The sequence below is a fragment of the Anomaloglossus baeobatrachus genome, chromosome 8, assembly GCF_048569485.1.
Source record: "Anomaloglossus baeobatrachus isolate aAnoBae1 chromosome 8, aAnoBae1.hap1, whole genome shotgun sequence".
NCBI lineage: Eukaryota > Metazoa > Chordata > Amphibia > Anura > Aromobatidae > Anomaloglossus > Anomaloglossus baeobatrachus.
The window spans coordinates 2591623-2617181 of NC_134360.1; the positions used below are offsets into that span (position 1 = coordinate 2591623).

The 25559-nt window shown below is 46.4% G+C and overlaps 1 protein-coding gene across 3 annotated transcripts in view; it reads right to left on the bottom strand.

Moving 5' to 3' along the window:
- CFAP92 (cilia and flagella associated protein 92 (putative)) overlaps positions 1-25559 on the bottom strand; it is a 168868-nt gene that overhangs the window by 44778 nt on the left and 98531 nt on the right. For all 3 annotated transcript variants that reach the window (XM_075321247.1, XM_075321248.1, XM_075321250.1), the window contains 5 exons: positions 22681-22791; positions 13652-13836; positions 4959-5842; positions 2254-2445; positions 713-998 (listed from right to left, as the gene is read on the bottom strand). In XM_075321247.1, the coding sequence (XP_075177362.1) occupies positions 713-998; positions 2254-2445; positions 4959-5842; positions 13652-13836; positions 22681-22791 (1658 nt within the window). The remainder of the gene's footprint in view (positions 1-712; positions 999-2253; positions 2446-4958; positions 5843-13651; positions 13837-22680; positions 22792-25559) is intronic.

The window sequence follows — 25559 nt, forward strand, 5'->3', positions numbered from 1 at the left end:
GGAGGTGAGGGGCCACATCCAGCTCCAGAGCAGGTGGGACTGTAATATGAGGAGATATTGGACTGCACAGAGCCCGTATACTCTTCTTACCCAGCGGCCTCCTCGGTCTGTGCCGCTCCTGGATTCATCCTCTGATCTAAAATAACGGTATACAATCCTATACAGCTTTCTTTGTTACATGAATATTAGGTAGATAGAAAATTATCAGGAATGAGAAGGCTCAGGAAGGATAAATGTCAGGTGCTGGTCTGCGCTCACCTAGACGGGCTCTGCGCTCACCTGGATGCGGTTTGCGCTCACCTGGATGTACTCTGCGCTCACCTGGGCGTGCTCTGCGCTCACCTGGACGCGGTCTGCGCTCACCTGGACGCGGTCTGCGCTCACCTGGACGCGGTCTGCGCTCACCTGGGTGTGCTCACCTGGACGCGGTCTGCGCTCACCTGGACGCGGTCTGCGCTCACCTGGACGCGGTCTGCGCTCACCTGGACGCGGTCTGCGCTCACCTGGACGCGCTCTGCGCTCAACTGGACGCGCTCTGCGCTCACTTTGATGTGGTCCTTGTTCTTGCAGTTCTCAATCTCCCGCTTCCCCTGAGCGTAGGCTTCATTACTATTAGCTCTGCGCTCCCCTGGACGCGGTCTGCGCTCCCCTGGACACGCTCTGTGCTCCCCTGGACGCGCTCTGCGCTCCCCTGGACGCGCTCTGCGCTCACCTTGATGTGGTCCTTGTTCTTGCAGTTCTCAATCTCCCGCTTCACCTGAGCATAGGCTTCATTACTATTATCTAAGGGCACATGGACAGGACGTCTGAACTTTTTATCTGTTTTCTCTGAAATAACCATTTCTTTGTTGACTGTATTTCCTTTAGCTGTGAAAAAGTCTGTAGGTTTAAGGGGAACTCCAAATTCTCGGCTGAGAAGGTGAATCATTTCCACCGTCGGCAGGAGGTCGCTCTGAATGACCTCTCGCAACTTTTTGGCACGGCATACATAATCTAACCTAAAAAACACAACACAAACCATTTAGAGACATAGAAAACTACAGTAATTCAGATTGCATGTGGGATTGTTTACTCTGTAACAATGGATACCCAAATAAAGGGAGCGCAGCGATGTAGATCTGTCAGGTTGTATGAAGCGAGGAATCGTGCCTACAGATCTATGGGAGCTACGGGGATATGACACAAGCAGAGTTCTCATTCGCGGTTCTACATGACTGTACGAGGTGTCAGAGCACGGGATCCTGGATGGGGGCTATAGCGTGTTTTGGAGGGTTGGAAGAGTACATTTATGAAGTGCAGCCGTGGGCCCTAGCCCCTATGAAGCCTACTTCATAGGGGATACGACTGGGGGAGTGACAATCGGTTGCCATTGAAGTCCGAGGCTTACCGATGGCCTCCAGGTCAGCACAGAGAGGGTCCGACAGGCAGCCGGGCAGTATACAACATACGGGGAAGCACCATACGCTACATACGTGTTACATCTATTGTGCAAGCAAAGCACCAAGAAAAACAGCACAAGTGAGAAGAGGTATATAACATAACATCATCCATCATCATCATCATCATACAGAAGCACCAGGAAACACAGCACAAGTGAGAAGAGGTATATAACACATAACATCATCCATCATCATCATCATCATCATCATACAGAAGCACCAAGAAACACAGCACAAGTGAGAAGAGGTATATAACATAACATCATCATCATCATCATCATCATCATCATCATCATCATCATCATCATACAGAAGCACCAAGAAACACAGCACAAGTGAGAAGAGGTATATAACATAACATCATCCATCATCATCATCATCATACAGAAGCACCAGGAAACACAGCACAAGTGAGAAGAGGTATATAACACATAACATCATCCATCATCATCATCATCATCATCATACAGAAGCACCAAGAAACACAGCACAAGTGAGAAGAGGTATATAACATAACATCATCCATCATCATCATCATACAGAAGCACCAAGAAACATAGCACAAGTGAGAAGAGGTATATAACATAACATCATCATCATACAGAAGCACCAAGATAAACAGCACAAGTGAGAAGAGGTATATAACACATAACATCATCCATCATCATCATCATCATCATCATCATACAGAAGCACCGAGAAACATAGCACAAGTGAGAAGAGGTATATAACATAACATCATCATCATCATCATCATCCAGAAGAGGCTTCTGCATCACAGGAGGGAATATCAGGAATGAGGAAGGGAATCCACCTGGACAAGGCCTGGAAGCACAACGGCGGGACCATGTCTCTGATGTAGAGGAGCGGCCGGTCTACCACGGAGTGCAGCGGTCCATGCAGCCGAACGTGGCACACCAGAACGCCCAGGTCGCTGTATAAACGCTCATGGAAGGACATTTCTGAGTTGTACAGGATCTCAAGCCTTCCCTGCGGCTCTGCCGCTCTGAAAAACAAAACACCGCCAAACATTACAATTCTGCAGGTGACGCCCCCGCCACAGGAACAGGCGCGCGTCCCGCGCCACAGGAACAGGCGCGCGTCCCGCGCCACAGGAACAGACGCGCGTCCCCCACCACAGGAACAGACGCGCGTTCCCCTCCATAGGAACAGACGCGTGTCCCCCTCCATATGTACAGACATGAGACGGTGTGTATAGACGCGCGTCCCCTCCACAGGTACAGACGCGCGTCCCCTCCACAGGTACAGACGCGCGTCCCCTCCACAGGTACAGACGCGCGTCCCCTCCACAGGTACAGACGCACGTCCCCTCCACAGGTACAGACGCGCGTCCCCTCCACAGGTACAGACGCGCGTCCCCTCCACAGGTACAGACGCGCGTCCCCTCCACAGGTACAATGAAGCAAGAAGAAGGGAATGCACAGCCAACCAATATAAGAAAATGAGGGTGCACAGTCTGCTGTAAACAATTGATACTAGAGAGGAAAAGAAGCAGGCATTGGCACTCAGCTCAATATATACTGCATGACAATCAATATATAAATAACCAGAAATCTTTTATTGAAAACATACCCCAATAAAAACATTTAAAAGGCAAAAAATACCAGACAAGAAAAACAATGATAAGCTGTGGTGCTATACAATGATGCAAAATATTAACCAGCAAGGGACAAAATAGCCATAGGACATATCAATGAGTCCATTCAAGAGATGCAAAAAACATACATATATAATGACACAGCTGGATAATTGCACACATGAAATAACCCACCATAACAGAAGTACATCACTGTTAAGAGCCTAAGTAAGTAAAGTAGCAATCAGAAGTCTGGTGAACCCCCCATACCCAACGCGTGTCGCTCATCAAGTGAGCTTCATCAGGAGAGAATGAGGTGAGTATGAGTCAGAAAGTACAAGTATATATACCTAAATCAATTAAAAACATTAGATACCGGTGTCCATGTGGCATGCTGCGGTGTCCAGGAAGTAGAAAGCAGGTACAGACGCGCGCCCCCTCCACAGGTACAGACGCGCGTCCCCTCCACAGGAACAGACGCACGTCCTCCTCCACAGGTACAGACGCGCGTCCCCTCCACAGGTACAGACGCGCGTCCCCTCCACAGGTACAGACGCGCGTCCCCTCCACAGGAACAGACGCACGTCCTCCTCCACAGGTACAGACGCGCGTCCCCTCCACAGGTACAGACGCGCGTCCCCTCCACAGGTACAGACGCGCGTCCCCTCCACAGGTACAGACGCGCGTCCCCTCCACAGGAACAGACGCACGTCCTCCTCCACAGGTACAGACGCGCGTCCCCTCCACAGGTACAGATGCGCGTCCCCTCCACAGGAACAGACGCACGTCCTCCTCCACAGGTACAGACGCGCGTCCCCTCCACAGGTACAGACGTGCGTCCCCTCCACAGGTACAGACGCGCGTCCCCTCCACAGGTACAGACGCGTGCCCCCTCCACAGGTACAGACGCGTGCCCCTCTGTATGTACAGACGCGCGTCCCCTCCACAGGTACAGACGCGTGCCCCCTCCACAGGTACAGACGCGTGCGCCCTCCACAGGTACAGACGCGCGCCCCCTCCACAGGTACAGACGCGTGCCCCCTCCACAGGTACAGACGCGTGCCCCCTCCACAGGTACAGACGCGCGTCCCCTCCACAGATACAGACGCGTGCCCCTCTGTATGTACAGACGCATGTCCCCTCCACATGTACAGACATGAGCTGGTGTGTACAGACACGTGTCCCTCCATAGGTACAGACATGAGCTGGTGTGTACAGACACGTGTCCCTCCATAGGTACAGACATGAGCTGGTGTGTACAGACGTGTCCCCTCCATATGTACAGACATGAGGCGGTGTTTACAGACACGTGTCCCCTCCACATGTACAGACATGAGCTGGTGTGTACAGACACGTGTCCCCTCCACATTTACAGACATGAGCTGGTGTGTACAGACACGTGTCCCTCCATAGGTACAGACATGAGCTGGTGTGTACAGACGTGTCCCCTCCACATTTACAGACATGAGCTGGTGTGTACAGACACGTGTCCCTCCATAGGTACAGACATGAGCTGGTGTGTACAGACACGTGTCCCCTCCACATTTACAGACATGAGCTGGTGTGTACAGACACGTGTCCCTCCATAGGTACAGACATGAGCTGGTGTGTACAGACGTGTCCCCTCCATATGTACAGACATGAGGCGGTGTTTACAGACACGTGTCCCCTCCACATGTACAGACATGAGCTGGTGTGTACAGACACGTGTCCCCTCCACATTTACAGACACGTGTTCCCTCCACATGTACAGACATGAGCTGGTGAGTACAGACACATGTCCCCTCCACATGTACAGACATGAGCCGGTGAGTACAGACACGTGTCCCCTCCACATTTACAGACGTGTCCCCTCCACGTGTACAGACATGAGCCGGTGTGTACAGACACGTGAGCGTCACTGTATACAGGAGGAATCTTACCTTGATGGCACCGTCTCCCACAATTCTTTTACAGCCATTTGCTGTAATCCTTCTAAGATGAAGAGGTGGAGGTCTCCATCCATGAGATGAACTCCCGTGATCACATCCAGTGACGTGTCCTCTTTCTGATCGTCCTTTAATCCCACTCTGGAGAGGACGTCCAGGGACACCTTTATTGGTTCTGGGTCGAGGGTAAATGCGCGGCTGTTGATTTCGGTTATCTTCAGTAGAAGATCTTGAAACAACTCATTGTTCTTATAATCAAAGATGTAGATGATGCGTCCAAAAGGACACTCCGGGGCCCCGGGCGCGGCAGACAGGGGCACTGCCAGGTCTACCCTCACTTTGAGACGAGACTGAGCCTCTAAATAATGACCTGCAGGGAAGGGGGAAATCTGCCCATCATTGACGGAGGCAACCAGTCCACCATTTTTGCTACTGGAATAATACTCTTTGGCATCAGGACTTTCACAGTTGAAGATTGGAATGGAAATATTCAAGTAGGTGGCACCACACAGCAGCTCAGACAATTGCATTTTTGCAGTTCCATAAGGATCTGACAACTTGTCCCGTTTCATGAAGGGATTGTGAATTGTGCTTTTAGAAGTCACAAGCCCGACATTGCTGAGCTTTTCATCTTCAGGCTCCATACCAAAGAGCACTGGTCTGCTGACGTCCTCCTGCACCTTCTGATCTCGATCGTGCACCTGGATCTCCACCGCAGGGCCGAGGAGAAACTCCCGCAGCTTCCCTGGACTCAGAGCTCCTACAAAAACAACATTCACGTCCCGGAAATAAACGTGTGTTCCATGTGCCTGGCCGTGAGTTCTGTGACATGGATGGTCTTGGAATCGGTATTTGCAATACACTGGATGACATTTTTCCTGGAAGATATGGAGAGATCACACATTATATACAGGAGAAACAAGGCGACATTGAAGGGGCTGTCAGAGACTACAGGGGTCCGCTGTGCAGAGAGCCATCCTCTACTGCATGGGCTGTGACGAGAGCCGTCCTCTACCCCATGGGCTGTGACGGGTGGGTGGCTTACCTGCCTTCCTCTATTACCTGGGGGGGTTAGACATTATTAGGGTCTCTATCCTGGGGAGAATCCCAGCTTGGTTATCTGCTGACCTGAGACACCGGGTACAAGAACCTTTAGTTATGGTTCCCGACTAGTAAAAAATGATAAAACAAGTCGCTCCCAGATGTGACACTGAGGCTTCTCCAAAGGGGTTGTCACAAAAATCCAAGATATTTATTCCCTGACCAGATGGAGCACATCTGGGACCATCGCTCTATCTTCCCATTCAGTGAATTGGATAGTGGGAGAGCTCTGCTATCTGCACTGTCGGAAATTAAAGGACTATGGGCACAGGGATCCCAGCTGGGCCCTGAAACCTCAGCACTGATCACTGGAGTGGTGGTTATCTTTCAGGTCGCTCCTCCATACAGATCTTCTGCAGCTTCTATGAAGAGGTAAGTTCAAGCCTGGACCAGGGAAATGCAGTGGATGTTGTGTATATGGACTTTTCAAAAGCTTTTGATACGGTGCCACACAAAAGGTTGGTACATAAAATGAGAATAATGGGGATAGGGGAAAATATGTGTAACTGGGTTAAAAACTGGCTCAGTGATAGGAAACAAAGGGTGGTTATTAATGGTACGTACTCGGACTGGGTCTCAGTTCATAGTGGGGTACCACAGGGGTCAGTATTGGGCCCGCTTCTTTTCAACATATTTATAAATGACCTTGTTGGGGGCATGCGGAGTAGAATTTCAATATTTGCAGATGATACTAAACTCTGCAGGGTAATCAATACAGAGGAGGATAATTTTATATTACAGGGAGATTTATGTAAATTGGAGGATTGGGCTGAGAAGTGGCAATTGAAGTTTAATGTAGATAAATGTAAGGTCATGCACTTGGGTAGAGGAAATAACATTTATGATTATGTACTTAATTGTAGAGCACTGGGTAAAACAGACACAGAAAAAGACTTGGGTGTATGGGTGGATGGTAAACTTCACTTTAGTGGACAGTGTCAGGCAGCTGCTGCCAGGGCTAATAAAATAATGGGACGTATTAAAAGAGGTATAAGTGTTCATGAAAAAAATATACTTCTACCTCTGTACAAGTCACTAGTGCGACCGCACTTATATACTGTGTACAATTCTGGTCACCGATATATAAGAAGGACATAGCTGAACTGGAGAGGGTGCAGAGAAGACCACCAAGATTATTAGAGGAATGGGGGGGCTGCAATACCAAGACAGGAAAAACGAAGGCTTAGGGGGGATCTAATCACAATGTATAAATATATGAGGGGACAGTACAGAGACCTTTCCAAAGATCTTTTTACACCTAGGCCTGCGACTGGAACACGGGGGCATCCGCTACGTCTTGAGGAAAGAAGGTTTAATCATAATCACAGACGAGGATTCTTTACTGTACGAGCAGTGAGACTATGGAACTCTCTGCCGCATGATGTTGTAATGAGGGATTCACTACTAACATTAAGCAGAGCCTGGACGCCTTTCCTGAAAAATGTAATATTACCAGTTATGTATATTAGATTTTATGACAGGGTATTGATCCAGGGAACTAGTCTGATTGCCGGATGTGGACGAAGGAAGGACATTTTTTCCCCATTGGAACTTGTTTGCCACATTGGGTTTTTTTTTTTTTTCTTGCCTTAATCTGGATCAACATGTTAGGCTACGGGTTGAACTAGATGGACTTAGAGTCTCCCTTCAACCTTAAAAACTATGATACTATGATACTATGATAGATCTTTCTGGTCACTTCTCCATACAGATCTTCTCCAAATCTTTCTGGTCACTCCTCCATACAGATCTTCTCCGGATTTTTCAGGTCACTCCTCCATACAGATCTTCTCCAGATCTTTCAGGTCACTCCTCCATACAGATCTTCTCCGGATTTTTCAGGTCACTCCTCCATACAGATCTTCTCCAGATCTTTCAGGTGACTCCTCCATACAGATCTTCTTCAGATCTTTCAGGTCGCTCTTCCATACAGATCTTCTCCAGATCTTTCAGGTCACTCCTCCATACAGATCTTCTCCAGATCTTTCTGGTCACTCCTCCATACAGATCTTCTCCAGATCTTTCAGGTCACTCCTCCATACAGATCTTCTCCAGATCTTTCAGGTCACTCCTCCATACAGATCTTCTCCGGATTTTTCAGGTCACTCCTCCATACAGATCTTTTCCAGATCTTTCAGGTCACTCCTCCATACAGATCTTCTCCAGATCTTTCAGGTCGCTCTTCCATACAGATCTTCTCCAGATCTTTCAGGTCACTCCTCCATACAGATCTTCTCTAGATCTTTCAGATCACTCCTCCATACAGATCTTCTCCAGATCCTTCAGGTCACTCCTCCATACAGATCTTCTCCAGATCTTTCAGGTCACGCTTCCATACAGATCTTCTCCAGATCTTTTAGGTCACTCCTCCATACAGATCTTCTCTAGATCTTTCAGATCACTCCTCCATACAGATCTTCTCCAGATCCTTCAGGTCACTCCTCCATACAGATCTTCTCCAGATCTTTCAGGTCACGCTTCCATACAGATCTTCTCCAGATCTTTCAGGTCCCTCCTCCATACAGATCTTCTCCAAATCTTTCTGGTCATTCCTCCATAGGCTAGACTCACACGAGCGTATGGCATCCGATGCGAGAGCATCGGATGCAATATGCTAATGACCCCCGTCTCAGGCTCTGCTGTGTGAGCAGAGTGTCATGCGACTGTGATCCGATCTTGCGATCGGGTCACACCTGTGAAGCTGAGTGCGGGAGCTGCGGAGGAGAGGGAGGGGTTAATCCTCCCATCTCCTCCATTGTCAGCCTGTGCGTATATCGCACTGCACTGGGATAACATCCGAGTGCAGTCCGATGTATCTCTCGTTACATTTTTCACTTGAATGGGTGCGAGGGATACGGCTGTAGCAGAAAATCGCAGCATGCTGCCGCTTTTCTCGCATCCAGAATCTGGATGCGATAAAACTGCCCAACTGCTCGCCCTCGTTGCCTAACATTGGTCAGAGTGCAATGCGAGTTTTCTCGCATTCCACTCGTCCGATTTTCACACTCGTGTGAGCGCACCCATACAGATCTTCACCAGATCTTTCAGGTCACTCCTCCATACAGATCTTCAACAGATCTTTCAGGTCACTCCTCCAAACAGATCTTTTCCAGATCGTTCCAGTCACTCCCCCATACAGATCTTCTACAGACCTTTCAGGTTTCGAGGCTGTCGCAGGGGATCATTGATTTTCAGCTCCTCCAAAAATTTTCTATTGGGTCCAGGTCTGGAGACTGGTATGCCACTCCAGGACCTTGAAATACTTCTTACAAAGCCGCTCCTTAGTTGCCCTGGCTGTGTGTTTCGGGTCATTGACTATTGAAAACTGTGGAAGGCTTATATTGACTATTGAACATAATGTGAACACGTTTCTAAGTAGTTCGCAGGCAATTTTACATTGAATATGGACTGGAATCTGCAGGAAGAACACCTGACATACATGTACTGGGGGGCATTCTTACAGGCGGGTATTTAAATACAGTTTTGCGGGTAATATTTGGCCTCGTGACTTGACTGCAATAATATCACTGCATTTTCACATCAGAAACTCATGGAAGATCTTTTGCGGCAGATTTTTAAAAAGACGACAATTACAGCCCATGTGAATACAGCCGTGGGATGTCATATCTGCTCCAGTTTACAGACTGATGGACTTTTCAGATGCTGATACCAGCGCTCTATAAGTGTAAAATTCAAAAATAAAGTCAATTGTACTATAGTCTTCTGTTTATGTAGTGCATGTATATAGACTGTAGTGCATGTATATAGACTGTAGTGCATGTATATAGAATGTAGTGAATGTATACAGAATGTAGTGCATGTATACAGAATGTAGTGCATGTATACAGACTGTAGTGCATGTATACAGACTGTAGTGCATGTATACAGAATGTAGTGCATGTATACAGACTGTAGTGCATGTATACAGAATGTAGTGCATGTATACAGACTGTAGTGCATGTATACAGAATGTAGTGCATGTATACAGACTGTAGTGCATGTATACAGAATGTAGTGCATGTATACAGACTGTAGTGCATGTATACAGAATGTAGTGCATGTATACAGACTGTAGTGCATGTATACAGAATGTAGTGCATGTATACAGACTGTAGTGCATGTATACAGACTGTAGTGCATGTATACAGAATGTAGTGCATGTATACAGACTGTAGTGCATGTACACAGACTGTAGTGCATGTATACAGACTGTAGTGCATGTATACAGAATGTAGTGCATGTATACAGAATGTAGTGCATGTATACAGACTGTAGTGCATGTATACAGAATGTAGTGCATGTATACAGAATGTAGTGCATGTATACAGAATGTAGTGCATGTATACAGAATGTAGTGCATGTATACAGAATGTAGTGCATGTATACAGACTGTAGTGCATGTATACAGACTGTAGTGCATGTATATAGACTGTAGTGAATGTATATAGACTGTAGTGAATGTATATAGACTGTAGTGCATGCATATAGACTGTAGTGCATGTATACAGAATGTAGTGCATGTATACAGAATGTAGTGCATGTATACAGACTGTAGTGAATGTATACAGACTGTAGTGCATGTATACAGAATGTAGTGCATGTATACAGAATGTAGTGCATGTATACAGACTGTAGTGCATGTATACAGACTGTAGTGCATGTATATAGACTGTAATGCATGTATACAGAATGTAGTGCATGTATACAGACTGTAGTGAATGTATATAGACTGTAGTGAATGTATATAGACTGTAGTGAATGTATACAGACTGTAGTGCATGCATATAGACTGTAGTGCATGTATACAGAATGTAGTGCATGTATACAGAATGTAGTGCATGTATACAGAATGTAGTGCATGTATACAGAATGTAGTGCATGTATACAGACTGTAGTGCATGTATACAGAATGTAGTGCATGTATACAGACTGTAGTGCATGTATACAGAATGTAGTGCATGTATACAGACTGTAGTGCATGTATACAGAATGTAGTGCATGTATACAGACTGTAGTGCATGTATATAGACTGTAGTGCATGTATACAGAATGTAGTGCATGTATACAGACTGTAGTGCATGTATACAGACTGTAGTGCATGTATACAGACTGTAGTGAATGTATACAGACTGTAGTGCATGTATATAGACTGTAGTGCATGTATACAGACTGTAGTGAATGTGTATAGACTGTAGTGAATGTATACAGACTGTAGTGCATGTATACAGACTGTAGTGCATGTATATAGACTGTAGTGCATGTATACAGACTGTAGTGCATGTATACAGAATGTAGTGAATGTATATAGACTGTAGTGAATGTATATAGACTGTAGTGAATGTATATAGACTGTAGTGAATGTATACAGACTGTAGTGCATGTATATAGACTGTAGTGCATGTATACAGAATGTAGTGCATGTATACAGACTGTAGTGCATGTATACAGAATGTAGTGCATGTATACAGAATGTAGTGCATGTATACAGACTGTAGTGCATGTATACAGAATGTAGTGCATGTATACAGAATGTAGTGCATGTATACAGAATGTAGTGCATGTATACAGAATGTAGTGCATGTATACAGAATGTAGTGCATGTATACAGAATGTAGTGCATGTATACAGAATGTAGTGCATGTATACAGAATGTAGTGCATGTATACAGAATGTAGTGCATGTATACAGACTGTAGTGCATGTATACAGAATGTAGTGCATGTATACAGACTGTAGTGCATGTATACAGAATGTAGTGCATGTATACAGACTGTAGTGCATGTATACAGAATGTAGTGCATGTATACAGAATGTAGTGCATGTATACAGACTGTAGTGCATGTATACAGACTGTAGTGCATGTATATAGACTGTAATGCATGTATACAGAATGTAGTGCATGTATACAGACTGTAGTGCATGTATACAGATTGTAGTGCATGTATACAGACTGTAGTGAATGTATACAGACTGTAGTGCATGTATATAGACTGTAGTGCATGTATACAGAATGTAGTACATGTATACAGACTGTAGTGCATGTATACAGAATGTAGTGCATGTATACAGAATGTAGTGCATGTATACAGACTGTAGTGCATGTATACAGAATGTAGTGCATGTATACAGAATGTAGTGCATGTATACAGACTGTAGTGCATGTATACAGAATGTAGTGCATGTATACAGACTGTAGTGCATGTATACAGACTGTAGTGCATGTATACAGACTGTAGTGCATGTATACAGAATATAGTGCATGTATACAGACTGTAGTGCATGTATACAGAATGTAGTGCATGTATACAGAATGTAGTGCATGTATACAGACTGTAGTGCATGTATACAGAATGTAGTGCATGTATACAGACTGTAGTGCATGTATATAGACTGTAGTGCATGTATACAGAATGTAGTGCATGTATACAGACTGTAGTGCATGTATACAGAATGTAGTGCATGTATACAGACTGTAGTGCATGTATACAGAATGTAGTGCATGTATACAGACTGTAGTGCATGTATACAGACTGTAGTGCATGTATACAGACTGTAGTGAATGTATACAGACTGTAGTGCATGTATATAGACTGTAGTGCATGTATACAGAATGTAGTGCATGTATACAGAATGTAGTGCATGTATACAGACTGTAGTGCATGTATATAGACTGTAGTGCATGTATACAGACTGTAGTGAATGTATACAGACTGTAGTGCATGTATATAGACTGTAGTGCATGTATACAGAATGTAGTGCATGTATACAGAATGTAGTGCATGTATACAGACTGTAGTGCATGTATACAGACTGTAGTGCATGTATACAGACTGTAGTGCATGTATACAGACTGTAGTGAATGTATATAGACTGTAGTGAATGTATATAGACTGTAGTGAATGTATACAGACTGTAGTGCATGTATATAGAATGTAGTGCATGTATACAGAATGTAGTGCATGTATACAGAATGTAGTGCATGTATACAGACTGTAGTGCATGTATACAGAATGTAGTGCATGTATACAGACTGTAGTGCATGTATACAGAATGTAGTGCATGTATATAGACTGTAGTGCATGTATATAGACTGTAGTGCATGTATACAGAATGTAGTGCATGTATACAGACTGTAGTGCATGTATACAGAATGTAGTGCATGTATACAGAATGTAGTGCATGTATACAGACTGTAGTGCATGTATACAGACTGTAGTGAATGTATATAGACTGTAGTGCATGTATACAGAATGTAGTGCATGTATACAGACTGTAGTGCATGTATATAGAATGTAGTGCATGTATACAGAATGTAGTGCATGTATACAGAATGTAGTGCATGTATACAGACTGTAGTGCATGTATACAGAATGTAGTGCATGTATACAGAATGTAGTGCATGTATACAGACTGTAGTGCATGTATATAGACTGTAGTGCATGTATACAGAATGTAGTGCATGTATACAGACTGTAGTGCATGTATACAGACTGTAGTGCATGTATACAGAATGTAGTGCATGTATACAGACTGTAGTGCATGTATACAGACTGTAGTGTATGTATACAGAAGACAGACAGAAATTACCTGTAAGACTTCCACTGGAGTTGGTGACGTGGGAAGACAAGTGGCTGAAAGGACACGAATCACCAGTGGATTGAGCTCTCGTCTTTGCGGATCTGACAGTAGTGAAGTGTTTAGGGCCAAAGTGACATAACAGTCGAGTATTTGGGGTGAGCGCTCCTGCAGACGACTCGTCACTGACAGATCTCCTGAGAAGAACAAATACACAATGTCAATTACTGTCAAAGCAAATGACCTTGTCTTTCCCAGCGCAGCAGGCCTGATCTCAGCACCTCCAATGGCACACACCCAAAAATAAAGCAATGGCCGTGCCAACGTCTGAATAATGTATGACGGACGCTCTGCAGCCGGGCTCCATACTGTATGTGACCTACTTTATACTTCTTGCATAAACCCATGGATTTCACAGCACAAGGTCTCAAGTATCCAGCGACCTCCAGTACAGGGTAGGTGAGGAGTTAAATGTTGAAGATGGGATTGGATAGTACCACCACCATAAGCTGAATACTGCCCCATTACTGCTTCATCAAAGCCCCTGATATCCCTCACCCTGGGGGTCTCTAGGCTTTGCCTAAAAGGTACTTTACATGTTGCGACATCGCTAGTGATCAGGGCATTGTGATAGCCACTCCAAAACATTGACTTTGTTATGCTTAAGCCCCTTTGTAACCAGTTTGGCAGTAGCTTTAGGTAATTGTCCATTTGGAAGACCCATTTCCGCCCAAGCTGTAAGTTCCTGGCTGACATCTTGAGATGTTCTTCAGTATTGCCACATAGTCTTCTTTCCTCATGATTCCATCTATTTTGTGAAGTCACCAGTCCCTCCTGCAGCAAAACCCCACAACATGATGCTGCCCCCGTGTGTCACAGTTGGGATGGTTCTTAGGCTTCAAAGCTTTTCCCTTTTTCCTCCAAACGTAACGATGGTCATTATGGCCAAACAGTTCAATTTTAGTTTTGTCAGACCCCAGGACATGACTCCAGAAATTAAGCTCTTTGTTCCCGTTGCATGTGCAAACATTAATCTGGCTTTTTTTCTGTCTCTTTTGGAGTAATGGCTTCTTCCTGGCAGAGTGGTCTTTCAGCCCATGTTGATACAGGACTCGTGTCACTGTCGTAATGACACAATCTTGCCAGCTTGCGTCAGCATCTTCACAAGGTCTTTTGCTTTTGTTCTTGGGTTGATAGGCACATGTCTGACCAAAGCCCGTTCATCTCTGGTGCACAGAACCCGTCTCCTTCCTGAGCGGTATGATGGCTGCACATTCCCCTCTTGTTTGTACCTGCGTATAATTGTTTGTGCAGATAAATGAGGCACCTTCAGGTATCTGGAAACTGCAGCCAAGGATGAACCAGACTTGTGCAAGTCCACAATTTTCTTCCTGAGATCTTGGCTGATTTCTTCTGATTTTCCCATGATGCAATGTGTTTCAGGTCTGCATTACAATACATCCACATAAAACTACAACGCACAGAAACAAACATGGTCCTATTGTAAAGACATTTCCACTCCCTGTAAACCGCACACAATGTGGATGAACCTCTACAAGTAAAGCCGCGCCTTCAGCCGAGTAACAAGATGCTTCCTATTCCTCCAGACATCTATCGTTCGCAGCTGGATCGCGCTATTATGTTTTATTCAGAGTTTTCAAATATGATACTTAGTGAGTTTTTTTCGGAGTCAGCAATTAGAGGTAACATAAGGAGAAACGGAGAATCCCACTGATCTTCAGGACGACTGAAATTAATTTCCAATGAATGGTTCCTATATCCGGAGAGATGTGACAGCTTGGAATAAGGCGGCCCATAGTGCGGCGTCAGCCTCCATACTGGCATCCATTCTAATGGTAATGGATGGCCTGAGCAGGAGCCTGGCAGATACGACGATTGTATACCTCCGTCATATAATTGTGTCTGCACAGAGGCCGCAGCCCCGTAATGAGGCGCGAACTCTCACAATAGTATTTTAGTAGCAAAACACAGAGAATGCAATAAAAACACTCATTGTTCCAAAAACGAGCAATAGTCCTAGGGTCTGTGCCATTATTTTATATGCACAATGAAACACCACAAACAGCTCTAAGCACACGAATGCTCAATAGCTTTACGAGGGTATTACAAGAAGGGCCCCCATTCATTTACATTAATCAATAGTGCACAGATAATGTGAGAAGCAGATTTCTCCAATATCACACATCACTTCTCCCCCAGAACTGATCCGCCATTATCACAAGCCTCACTTCTGAGGTAAAATCTGTACTCAGTGATGACTTTCCCATACTCTCCATAGTCACTGGGAATGCGAGACCGGCCGCAGTTACCTGGTGTCAGTGTGAACACGGCCTCTTCATAGATTATTCCATACTCTCCATAGTCACTGGGAATGTGAGACCGGCCGCAGTTACCAGGTGTCAGTGTGAACACGGCCTCTTCATAGATTATTCCATACTCTCCATAGTCACTGGGAATGCGAGACCGGCCGCAGTTACCTGGTGTCAGTGTGAACACGGCCTCTTCATAGATTACTCCATACTCTCCATAGTCACTGGGAATGTGAGGCCGACCACAGTTACCAAGTGTCAGTTTGAACACGGCCTCTTTATACTTTACTCCATACTCTCCATAGTCACTGGGAATAAGAGGCCGGCCGCAGTTACCAGGTGTCAGTGTGAACACGGCCTCTTCATAGATTACTCCATACTCTCCATAGTCACTGGGAATGTGAGGCCGACCACAGTTACCAGGTGTCAGTGTGAACACGGCCTCTTCATAGATTACTCCATACTCTCCATAGTCACTGGGAATGTGAGACCGGCCGCAGTTACCAGGTGTCAGTGTGAACACGGCCTCTTCATAGATTACTCCATACTCTCCATAGTCACTGGGAATGCGAGACCGGCCGCAGTTACCAGGTGTCAGTGTGAACACGGCCTCTTCATAGATTACTCCATACTCTCCATAGTCACTGAGAATGTGAGGCCGACCACAGTTACCAAGTGTCAGTTTGAACACGGCCTCTTCATAGATTACTCCATACTCTCCATAGTCACTGGGAATGTGAGACCGGCCGCAGTTACCAGGTGTCAGTGTGAACACGGCCTCTTCATAGATTATTCCATACTCTCCATAGTCACTGGGAATGTGAGGCCGACCACAGTTACCAAGTGTCAGTTTGAACACGGCCTCTTCATAGATTACTCCATACTCTCCATAGTCACTGGGAATGTGAGGCCGACCACAGTTACCAGGTGTCAGTGTGAACACGGCCTCTTCATAGATTACTCCATACTCTCCATAGTCACTGGGAATGTGAGACCGGCCGCAGTTACCAGGTGTCAGTGTGAACACGGCCTCTTCATAGATTACTCCATACTCTCCATAGTCACTGGGAATGTGAGGCCGACCACAGTTACCAGGTGTCAGTGTGAACACGGCCTCTTCATAGATTACTCCATACTCTCCATAGTCACTGGGAATGTGAGGCCGACCACAGTTACCAAGTGTCAGTTTGAACACGGCCTCTTCATAGATTACTCCATACTCTCCATAGTCACTGGGAAAGTGAGACCGGCCGCAGTTACCAGGTGTCAGTGTGAACACGGCCTCTTTATACTTTACTCCATACTCTCCATAGTCACTGGGAATAAGAGGCCGGCCGCAGTTACCAGGTGTCAGTGTGAACACGGCCTCTTCATAGATTACTCCATACTCTCCATAGTCACTGGGAATGTGAGGCCGACCACAGTTACCAGGTGTCAGTGTGAACACGGCCTCTTCATAGATTACTCCATACTCTCCATAGTCACTGGGAATGTGAGACCGGCCGCAGTTACCAGGTGTCAGTGTGAACACGGCCTCTTCATAGATTACTCCATACTCTCCATAGTCACTGGGAATGTGAGGCCGACCACAGTTACCAGGTGTCAGTGTGAACACGGCCTCTTCATAGATTACTCCATACTCTCCATAGTCACTGGGAATGCGAGACCGGCCGCAGTTACCAGGTGTCAGTGTGAACACGGCCTCTTCATAGATTACTCCATACTCTCCATAGTCACTGGGAATGTGAGGCCGACCACAGTTACTAGGTGTTAGTGTGAGCACGGCCTCTTCATAGATTACTCCATACTCTCCATAGTCACTGGGAATGTGAGACCGGCCGCAGTTACCAGGTGTCAGTGTGAACACGGCCTCTTCATAGATTACTCCATACTCTCCATAGTCACTGGGAATGTGAGACCGGCCGCAGTTACCAGGTGTCAGTGTGAACACGGCCTCTTCATAGATTACGCAATACTCTCCATAGTCACTGGGAATGTGAGGCCGGCCGCAATTACCAGGTGTCAGTGTGAACACGGCCTCTTCATAGATTACTCCATACTCTCCATAGTCACTGGGAATGCGAGACCGGCCGCAGTTACCAGGTGTCAGTGTGAACACGGCCTCTTCATAGATTACTCCATACTCTCCATAGTCACTGGGAATGTGAGGCCGACCACAGTTACTAGGTGTTAGTGTGAGCACGGCCTCTTCATAGATTACTCCATACTCTCCATAGTCACTGGGAATGTGAGGCCGGCCGCAGTTACCAGGTGTCAGTGTGAACACGGCCTCTTCATAGATTACGCGATACTCTCCATAGTCACTGGGAATGTGAGACCGGCCGCAATTACCAGGTGTCAGTGTGAACACGGCCTCTTCATAGATTACTCCATACTCTCCATAGTCACTGGGAATGCGAGACCGGCCGCAGTTACCAGGTGTCAGTGTGAACACGGCCTCTTCATAGATTACTCCATACTCTCCATAGTCACTGGGAATGCGAGACCGGCCGCAGTTACCAGGTGTCAGTGTGAACACGGCCTCTTCATAGATTACTCCATACTCTCCATAGTCACTGGGAATGCGAGACCGGCCGCAGTTACCAGGTGTCAGTGTGAACACGGCCTCTTCATAGATTACTCCATACTCTCCATAGTCACTGGGAATGCGAGACCGGCCGCAGTTACCAGGTGTCAGTATGAACACGGCCTCTTTATACTTTACTCCATACTCTCCATAGTCACTGGGAATGTGAGACCGGCCGCAGTTACCAGGTGTCAGTGTGAACACGGCCTCTTTATACTTTACTCCATACTCTCCATAGTCACTGGGAATGTGAGGCCGGCCACAGTTACCAGGTGTCAGTGTGAACACGGCCTCTTTATAGATTACTTGATGCTCTCCATAGTCACTGGGAATGTGAGGCCGGCAGCAGTTACCAGGTGTCAGTGTGAACACCGCCTCTTTATAGATTACTCCAAGCTCTCCATAGTCACTGGGAATGTGAGACCGGCAGCAATTACCAGGTGTCAGTGTGAACACGGCCTCTTCATAGATCACTCCATACTCTCCATAGTCACTGGGAATGTGAGGCCGGCCGCAGTTACCAGGTGTCAGTGTGAACACGGCCTCTTCATAGATCACTCCATACTCTCCATAGTCACTGGGAATGTGAGACCGGCCGCAGTTACCAGGTGTCAGTATGAACACGGCCTCTTTATACTTTACTCCATACTCTCCATAGTCACTGGGAATGTGAGACCGGCCGCAGTTACCAGGTGTCAGTGTGAACACGGCCTCTTTATACTTTACTCCATACTCTCCATAGTCACTGGGAATGTGAGGCCGGCCACAGTTACCAGGTGTCAGTGTGAACACGGCCTCTTTATAGATTACTTGATGCTCTCCATAGTCACTGGGAATGTGAGGCCGGCAGCAGTTACCAGGTGTCAGTGTGAACACGGCCTCTTCATAGATTACTCCATACTCTCCATAGTCACTGGGAATGTGAGGCCGGCCGCAGTTACCAGGTGTCAGTATGAACACGGCCTCTTTATACTTTACTCCATACTCTCCATAGTCACTGGGAATGTGAGACCGGCCGCAGTTACCAGGTGTCAGTGTGAACACGGCCTCTTTATACTTTACTCCATACTCTCCATAGTCACTGGGAATGTGAGGCCGGCCACAGTTACCAGGTGTCAGTGTGAACACGGCCTCTTTATAGATTACTTGATGCTCTCCATAGTCACTGGGAATGTGAGGCCGGCAGCAGTTACTAGGTGTCAGTGTGAACACCGCCTCTTTATAGATTACTCCAAGCTCTCCATAGTCACTGGGAATGTGAGACCGGCAGCAATTACCAGGTGTCAGTGTGAACACGGCCTCTTCATAGATCACTCCATACTCTCCATAGTCACTGGGAATGTGAGGCCGGCCGCAGTTACCAGGTGTCAGTGTGAACACGGCCTCTTCATAGATCACTCCATACTCTCCATAGTCACTGGGAATGTGAGACCGGCCGCAGTTACCAGGTGTCAGTATGAACACGGCCTCTTTATACTTTACTCCATACTCTCCATAGTCACTGGGAATGTGAGACCGGCCGCAGTTACCAGGTGTCAGTGTGAACACGGCCTCTTTATACTTTACTCCATACTCTCCATAGTCACTGGGAATGTGAGGCCGGCCACAGTTACCAGGTGTCAGTGTGAACACGGCCTCTTTATAGATTACTTGATGCTCTCCATAGTCACTGGGAATGTGAGGCCGGCAGCAGTTACCAGGTGTCAGTGTGAACACGGCCTCTTCATAGATTACTCCATACTCTCCATAGTCACTGGGAATGTGAGGCCGGCCGCAGTTACCAGGTGTCAGTATGAACACGGCCTCTTTATACTTTACTCCATACTCTCCATAGTCACTGGGAATGTGAGACCGGCCGCAGTTACCAGGTGTCAGTGTGAACACGGCCTCTTTATACTTTACTCCATACTCTCCATAGTCACTGGGAATGTGAGGCCGGCCACAGTTACCAGGTGTCAGTGTGAACATGGCCTCTTTATAGATTACTTGATGCTCTCCATAGTCACTGGGAATGTGAGGCCGGCAGCAGTTACCAGGTGTCAGTGTGAACACCGCCTCTTTATAGATTCCTCCAAGCTCTCCATAGTCACTGGGAATGTGAGACCGGCAGCAATTACTAGGTGTCAGTGTGAACACGGCCTCTTCATAGATCACTCCATACTCTCCATAGTCACTGGGAATGTGAGGCCGGCCGCAGTTACCAGGTGTCAGTGTGAACACGGCCTCTTCATAGATCACTCCATACTCTCCATAGTCACTGGGAATGTGAGACCGGCCGCAGTTACCAGGTGTCAGTATGAACACGGCCTCTTTATACTTTACTCCATACTCTCCATAGTCACTGGGAATGTGAGACCGGCCGCAGTTACCAGGTGTGAGTGTGAACACGGCCTCTTTATACTTTACTCCATACTCTCCATAGTCACTGGGAATGTGAGGCCGGCCACAGTTACCAGGTGTCAGTGTGAACACGGCCTCTTTATAGATTACTTGATGCTCTCCATAGTCACTGGGAATGTGAGGCCGGCAGCAGTTACCAGGTGTCAGTGTGAACACCGCCTCTTTATAGATTACTCCAAGCTCTCCATAGTCACTGGGAATGTGAGACCGGCAGCAATTACCAGGTGTCAGTGTGAACACAGCCTCTTTATAGTGACACGCCCGCCCAAGGGGACTCAGAAACGGGCCGGACTAGTCCGGGGACGTCAGCCGTGGCGGGGTCCAGTTCCATGACCCTGGCGATGTCTTTTAAAACAAATAAAGGGGGTTTTAAATAAAAGAAAATAAAATGAAAAGAGTTTTTGTCGACTACACCACTTGCTGTGTGCGGCCAGGTTTATTTGGGGCCACCGCTGCTGGGGCTGATGGAGTGATGCAGCCTGGATGGTTAGAGCCCTCCACAAGCAGGGACAGGCCCCAGCAGTGGATGATGGGGGTTGTAGTGGGGAAACAGTCTATGTGAGTGCACGCTGTCAAGGAAGCAGTCCACACCAATATTGTAGTTTAACTTACCTTTCTTTAATTTGCTGTGGTGGTACCTGAACCCACGGGTGCCGGTCCCAGGTGTTCCCGTTCCCCTTGTTCTCTGTGCCTGCTGTGACCCGGGTTGGCTGTCCTCCGTGTACACTTGTTGTTGATGGGCTCCCGTGGCCTAGAGCTACTTGGGAACCCGTCTGTTTCTGTCTTGGTCCTATTGCAGGCAGCCTGGACTATTTAAGGGGTTCAGTCCCAGGTCCCCTCTTTGCTGCTTGTGCTTCAGACTTTTTAGGTTGGCGATGGACCCTGGAGATCTTCTCGCCCGGCGAAGTTAACAGCTGACCATAAAGTGTCCCGCTGTCCTAGGATCTGCACCCCGCCTTGTGCTGAGTCCTTTGAGCCTTGGTTCCGAACTTCCACAGACCCTCCGTGGTACCTGGAGTCTGCTGCTTGCACAGGTAACCCACAGTGCCTGAAGTCCCGTTCTGTACTCCACAGTTCTCACTACTTTTACACACTCCGATGTCTCTGCAGGTCTTTTCAGTACTTTTCACTTTCTACTATTTCCGACTACTACTCCTCTCCTCCCTCTCTTCTGCCAGACTCTCCTGACAGACTCTTCCTTCTTCACCTCATTCTGACTGACTTTCAACAGACTGCACTCCACTCCCACCCGCCTTTTCCAACTGACCACTGGCCCCTCCCCCTCACTGTGTCTCTCCCTACAGGCTGGGTGGTACTATCCAATTAGTGCCCTCCCCTTTTACCTGTTACTAGGCAGTCTCCCAGGTTGGTGTTGGGGTTGTAAGTGGCCTGAGGGTGCTGGTGTATTTACTCTGGCACGGACATTCTGGGGATTTGGGTTTCCACGGGTTACATTTGTGGCACCTGGTACCGGAGGGGTGCTACAATAGTTTACTCCAAACTCTCCATAGTCACTGGAAATGTGAGGCCGGCAGCAGTTACCAGGTGTCAGTGTGAACACGGCCTCTTTATACTTTACTCCATACTCTCCATAGTCACTGGGAATGTGACACCGGCCGCAGTTACAAGGTGTCAGTGCTGACAAGGAACAATGAAGTATATTGTATTTATAAGAATTGCATAAACCTCCCCCCCCTCACAGATCGGCCGTCCTCGGCACTTACCTGCAAGCAGCGGCATGAAGTTAATGCTCAACATCAAATACTTCCTTTCTCCTTGAAGTGGTGCAATGCCCAAGGCCTTCTTACACTTCTCTTTCTCTGATGTTTTCCTGTCTGGGAAAATAAAGGAATAAATAAGTGATGAAATGCTGGACCTTTCTGAGCACAGCATCCAGTGAAGTCTGGCAGAGTAAAGGCTGTAAGTTCTGAATGTCAGATTACAGGACAGACAGAGGTCGCTCCAGTAATACCCGGTCCACAATATACAAGATTACTTTTTTGCTTTACTTTAGTACTTCACCAAGTAAAATCTCCCGTCTGCTGGGACCGCACTATGCAATCATCGCTCCATGGAATCACCGCACTGTGGAATCACCGCAAGGTGTTTAGTAATGGAAGCTGCATTTATGCGTGGAGCGTCGTGTGGTCTCTGCCACGTTCTGTACACTGGAGCGTGAGACCATCGTTCAGTGTAATGTAACATCTGGGCCATGCAAGACTTCAGGGGGTTATACCCAAGCCTTACAGAAGCGCCAGAAACTGTTTATATATGTAGTAAAAAATAACACAAATATTGTCAGACGGGTTCACAGTTTTCTTTTACTTTTATGCTGCCACAAAAATACACAAGAAAGGAGGAAAGCGAAAGAGCGAAGAAGCCAGAAGATAGGAAAGAGGAGAAACAGAGGGAAAAGGAGGGTAATAATAATAATAAACCCTTCTAGGATGCCATGCATCCAATACAAAAACATAACAGTACCCAGATATGGAGTATTATGGGGCAGCGTCTGTAGGTGGGCGCTCTGCTTTGCTGCTGGGCAGATCACATACACGCGGTTGACAGTACGCACCGCCACATACGCGTCTGGTGTCCGCCAGCATCCCCGCATCTGATAAGTGCCAGCCCATAGAACAGTCATTTGGTGAGGGTATTAACTATTTACCCCATGGGTACAAACAGAGGACGGACTTTTCATTACCCGTAATTGTAACATTTTTAAGTTCTCAAAAATTCCTTAACATTTTCCAAAAAAAATGAGTAATCTGAGCCCATCGGTGATGAGGATGTCCGGACGCCCTCTGGTGATCCAGAGTTACGTTTTTTTACCCGCTTGATCCTTTGTTCCCACAAGATAAGAGCGTCGGCTACCACCGGCTGTCATCAGGGGCAGGGGAATTCAATGTTAGACAAATAGGGGCCTACAACAATTGTGCATCTTGGAAAAAATAGTTTAATAAGTGTAAACTGCAAAAGAATGGAACTGACTAAAAAACTGCCATTATAGGGGACTCACAACTTATTAAATTGCCTTTATCTGTCATAATGAACAGCTGGTTTCCATGGAGCTCGGCCGAGTATGCGCAGTAGCTAAATTCCAGGAGAGGGATTAACTCCTAATTTGCAGCCACTATATCCAGCCCATTCATTTCTATGTAGCAGTTATCTGCTCACCTCCTTCCCCCTCAGCTCCTAACAAGATGCTGTTATAAATCTTGTAAAATCTCCAAACCCAAGGATTGGCTTCTCCCAGAGCAGGTCTCCTAATCACGATTCTCTCTTTCCCGGGCAGAGCGTTTGTACAGATACTCTTATATCTCTAAATAATCGATACAGTGCAGACACAGAACAGACCACAGAGCTGAATGTGTTACAGCAGAGCTTTTGCTGAGCTTTATAGTTCTCCTAATGCTACAGCTCTGCTACTCACCAGAGCTGTCACTCAAGAAGAAGAGCCTGTCCCCAGAGACCAGAAGTGAGGAGATGGCAGAGCTTGTGCTGAGCTTTATAGTTCTCCTAATGCTACAGCTCTGCTACTCACCAGAGCTGTCACTCAAGAAGAAGAGCCTGTCCCCAGAGACCAGAAGTGAGGAGATGGCAGAGCTCTCAGCTGCTCAAGACACAGCTTAAGAATACCCCTATAAAACCTGCTCTGGCATCACGATATCACTACAAGTCCCAGCATCCCCACCTCTGGCTTTATTTAAGCACAAAAAAGAGCTTTCTGTGTCAGCACATGATCAGTAAGGTGAATGAAGGAGGCTGGCTGGTCACTTTAATGTGTAAGCCAGGCGGCTTATCTATTAATCCATTGTGACAATCGGTGACAGAGAAGGGGACTGGCTTTGCTACTGTAACATTCATCTCCCTATATACCCGTCACTGGCCAATGCTGCCCGCTCCCTCCTGTGTCCAACCCACAGACCACGTGCAGCTTCTTGCTGATATTTTGAGTTCAGGGCAGATTTCTTAATTTAACCCTTTAAGGACAAAGCCAGTTTTGTCCCCAGGCCATTTTTTGTAATTCTGACCAGGGTTAATGTATGAGATTATAACTCTGGAGCTTCAGCGGATCCCAGTGATTCTGAGAATGTTTTTTCATGACATATTGTACTTCATGATAGTAATAAATTTAGAACGATAGTTTTTGCTTTTACTTGTGAAAAAAAATTTAAAATTTGACCAATATTTAGAAAATTTTGTAATTTTCAAACTGAAATTTTTCTGCCCTTAAACCAGAGCGTTCTGTCACACAAAATGGTTAATAAATAACATTTCCCACATGTCTACTTTACATCAGCATAATTTTTTTAAACAACATTTTTGGGGGTTAGGAGGTTAGAAGGGGTCAAAGTTTATCAGCAATTTCTCATATTTTCAACAAAATTTACAAACTTTATTTTTTTAGGGATCACATCACATTTGAAGTGACTTTGAGAGGCCTGGGTGACAGAAAATACCCAAAAGTGACCCCATTCTAGAAACTGCACCCCTCAAAGTACTCAAAACCACATCCAAGAAGTTTATTAACCCTTCAGGTGCTTCACAGGAACCAAAGCAATGTGGAATGAAAAAAAAAATAAATTAACATTTTATCTAAAAA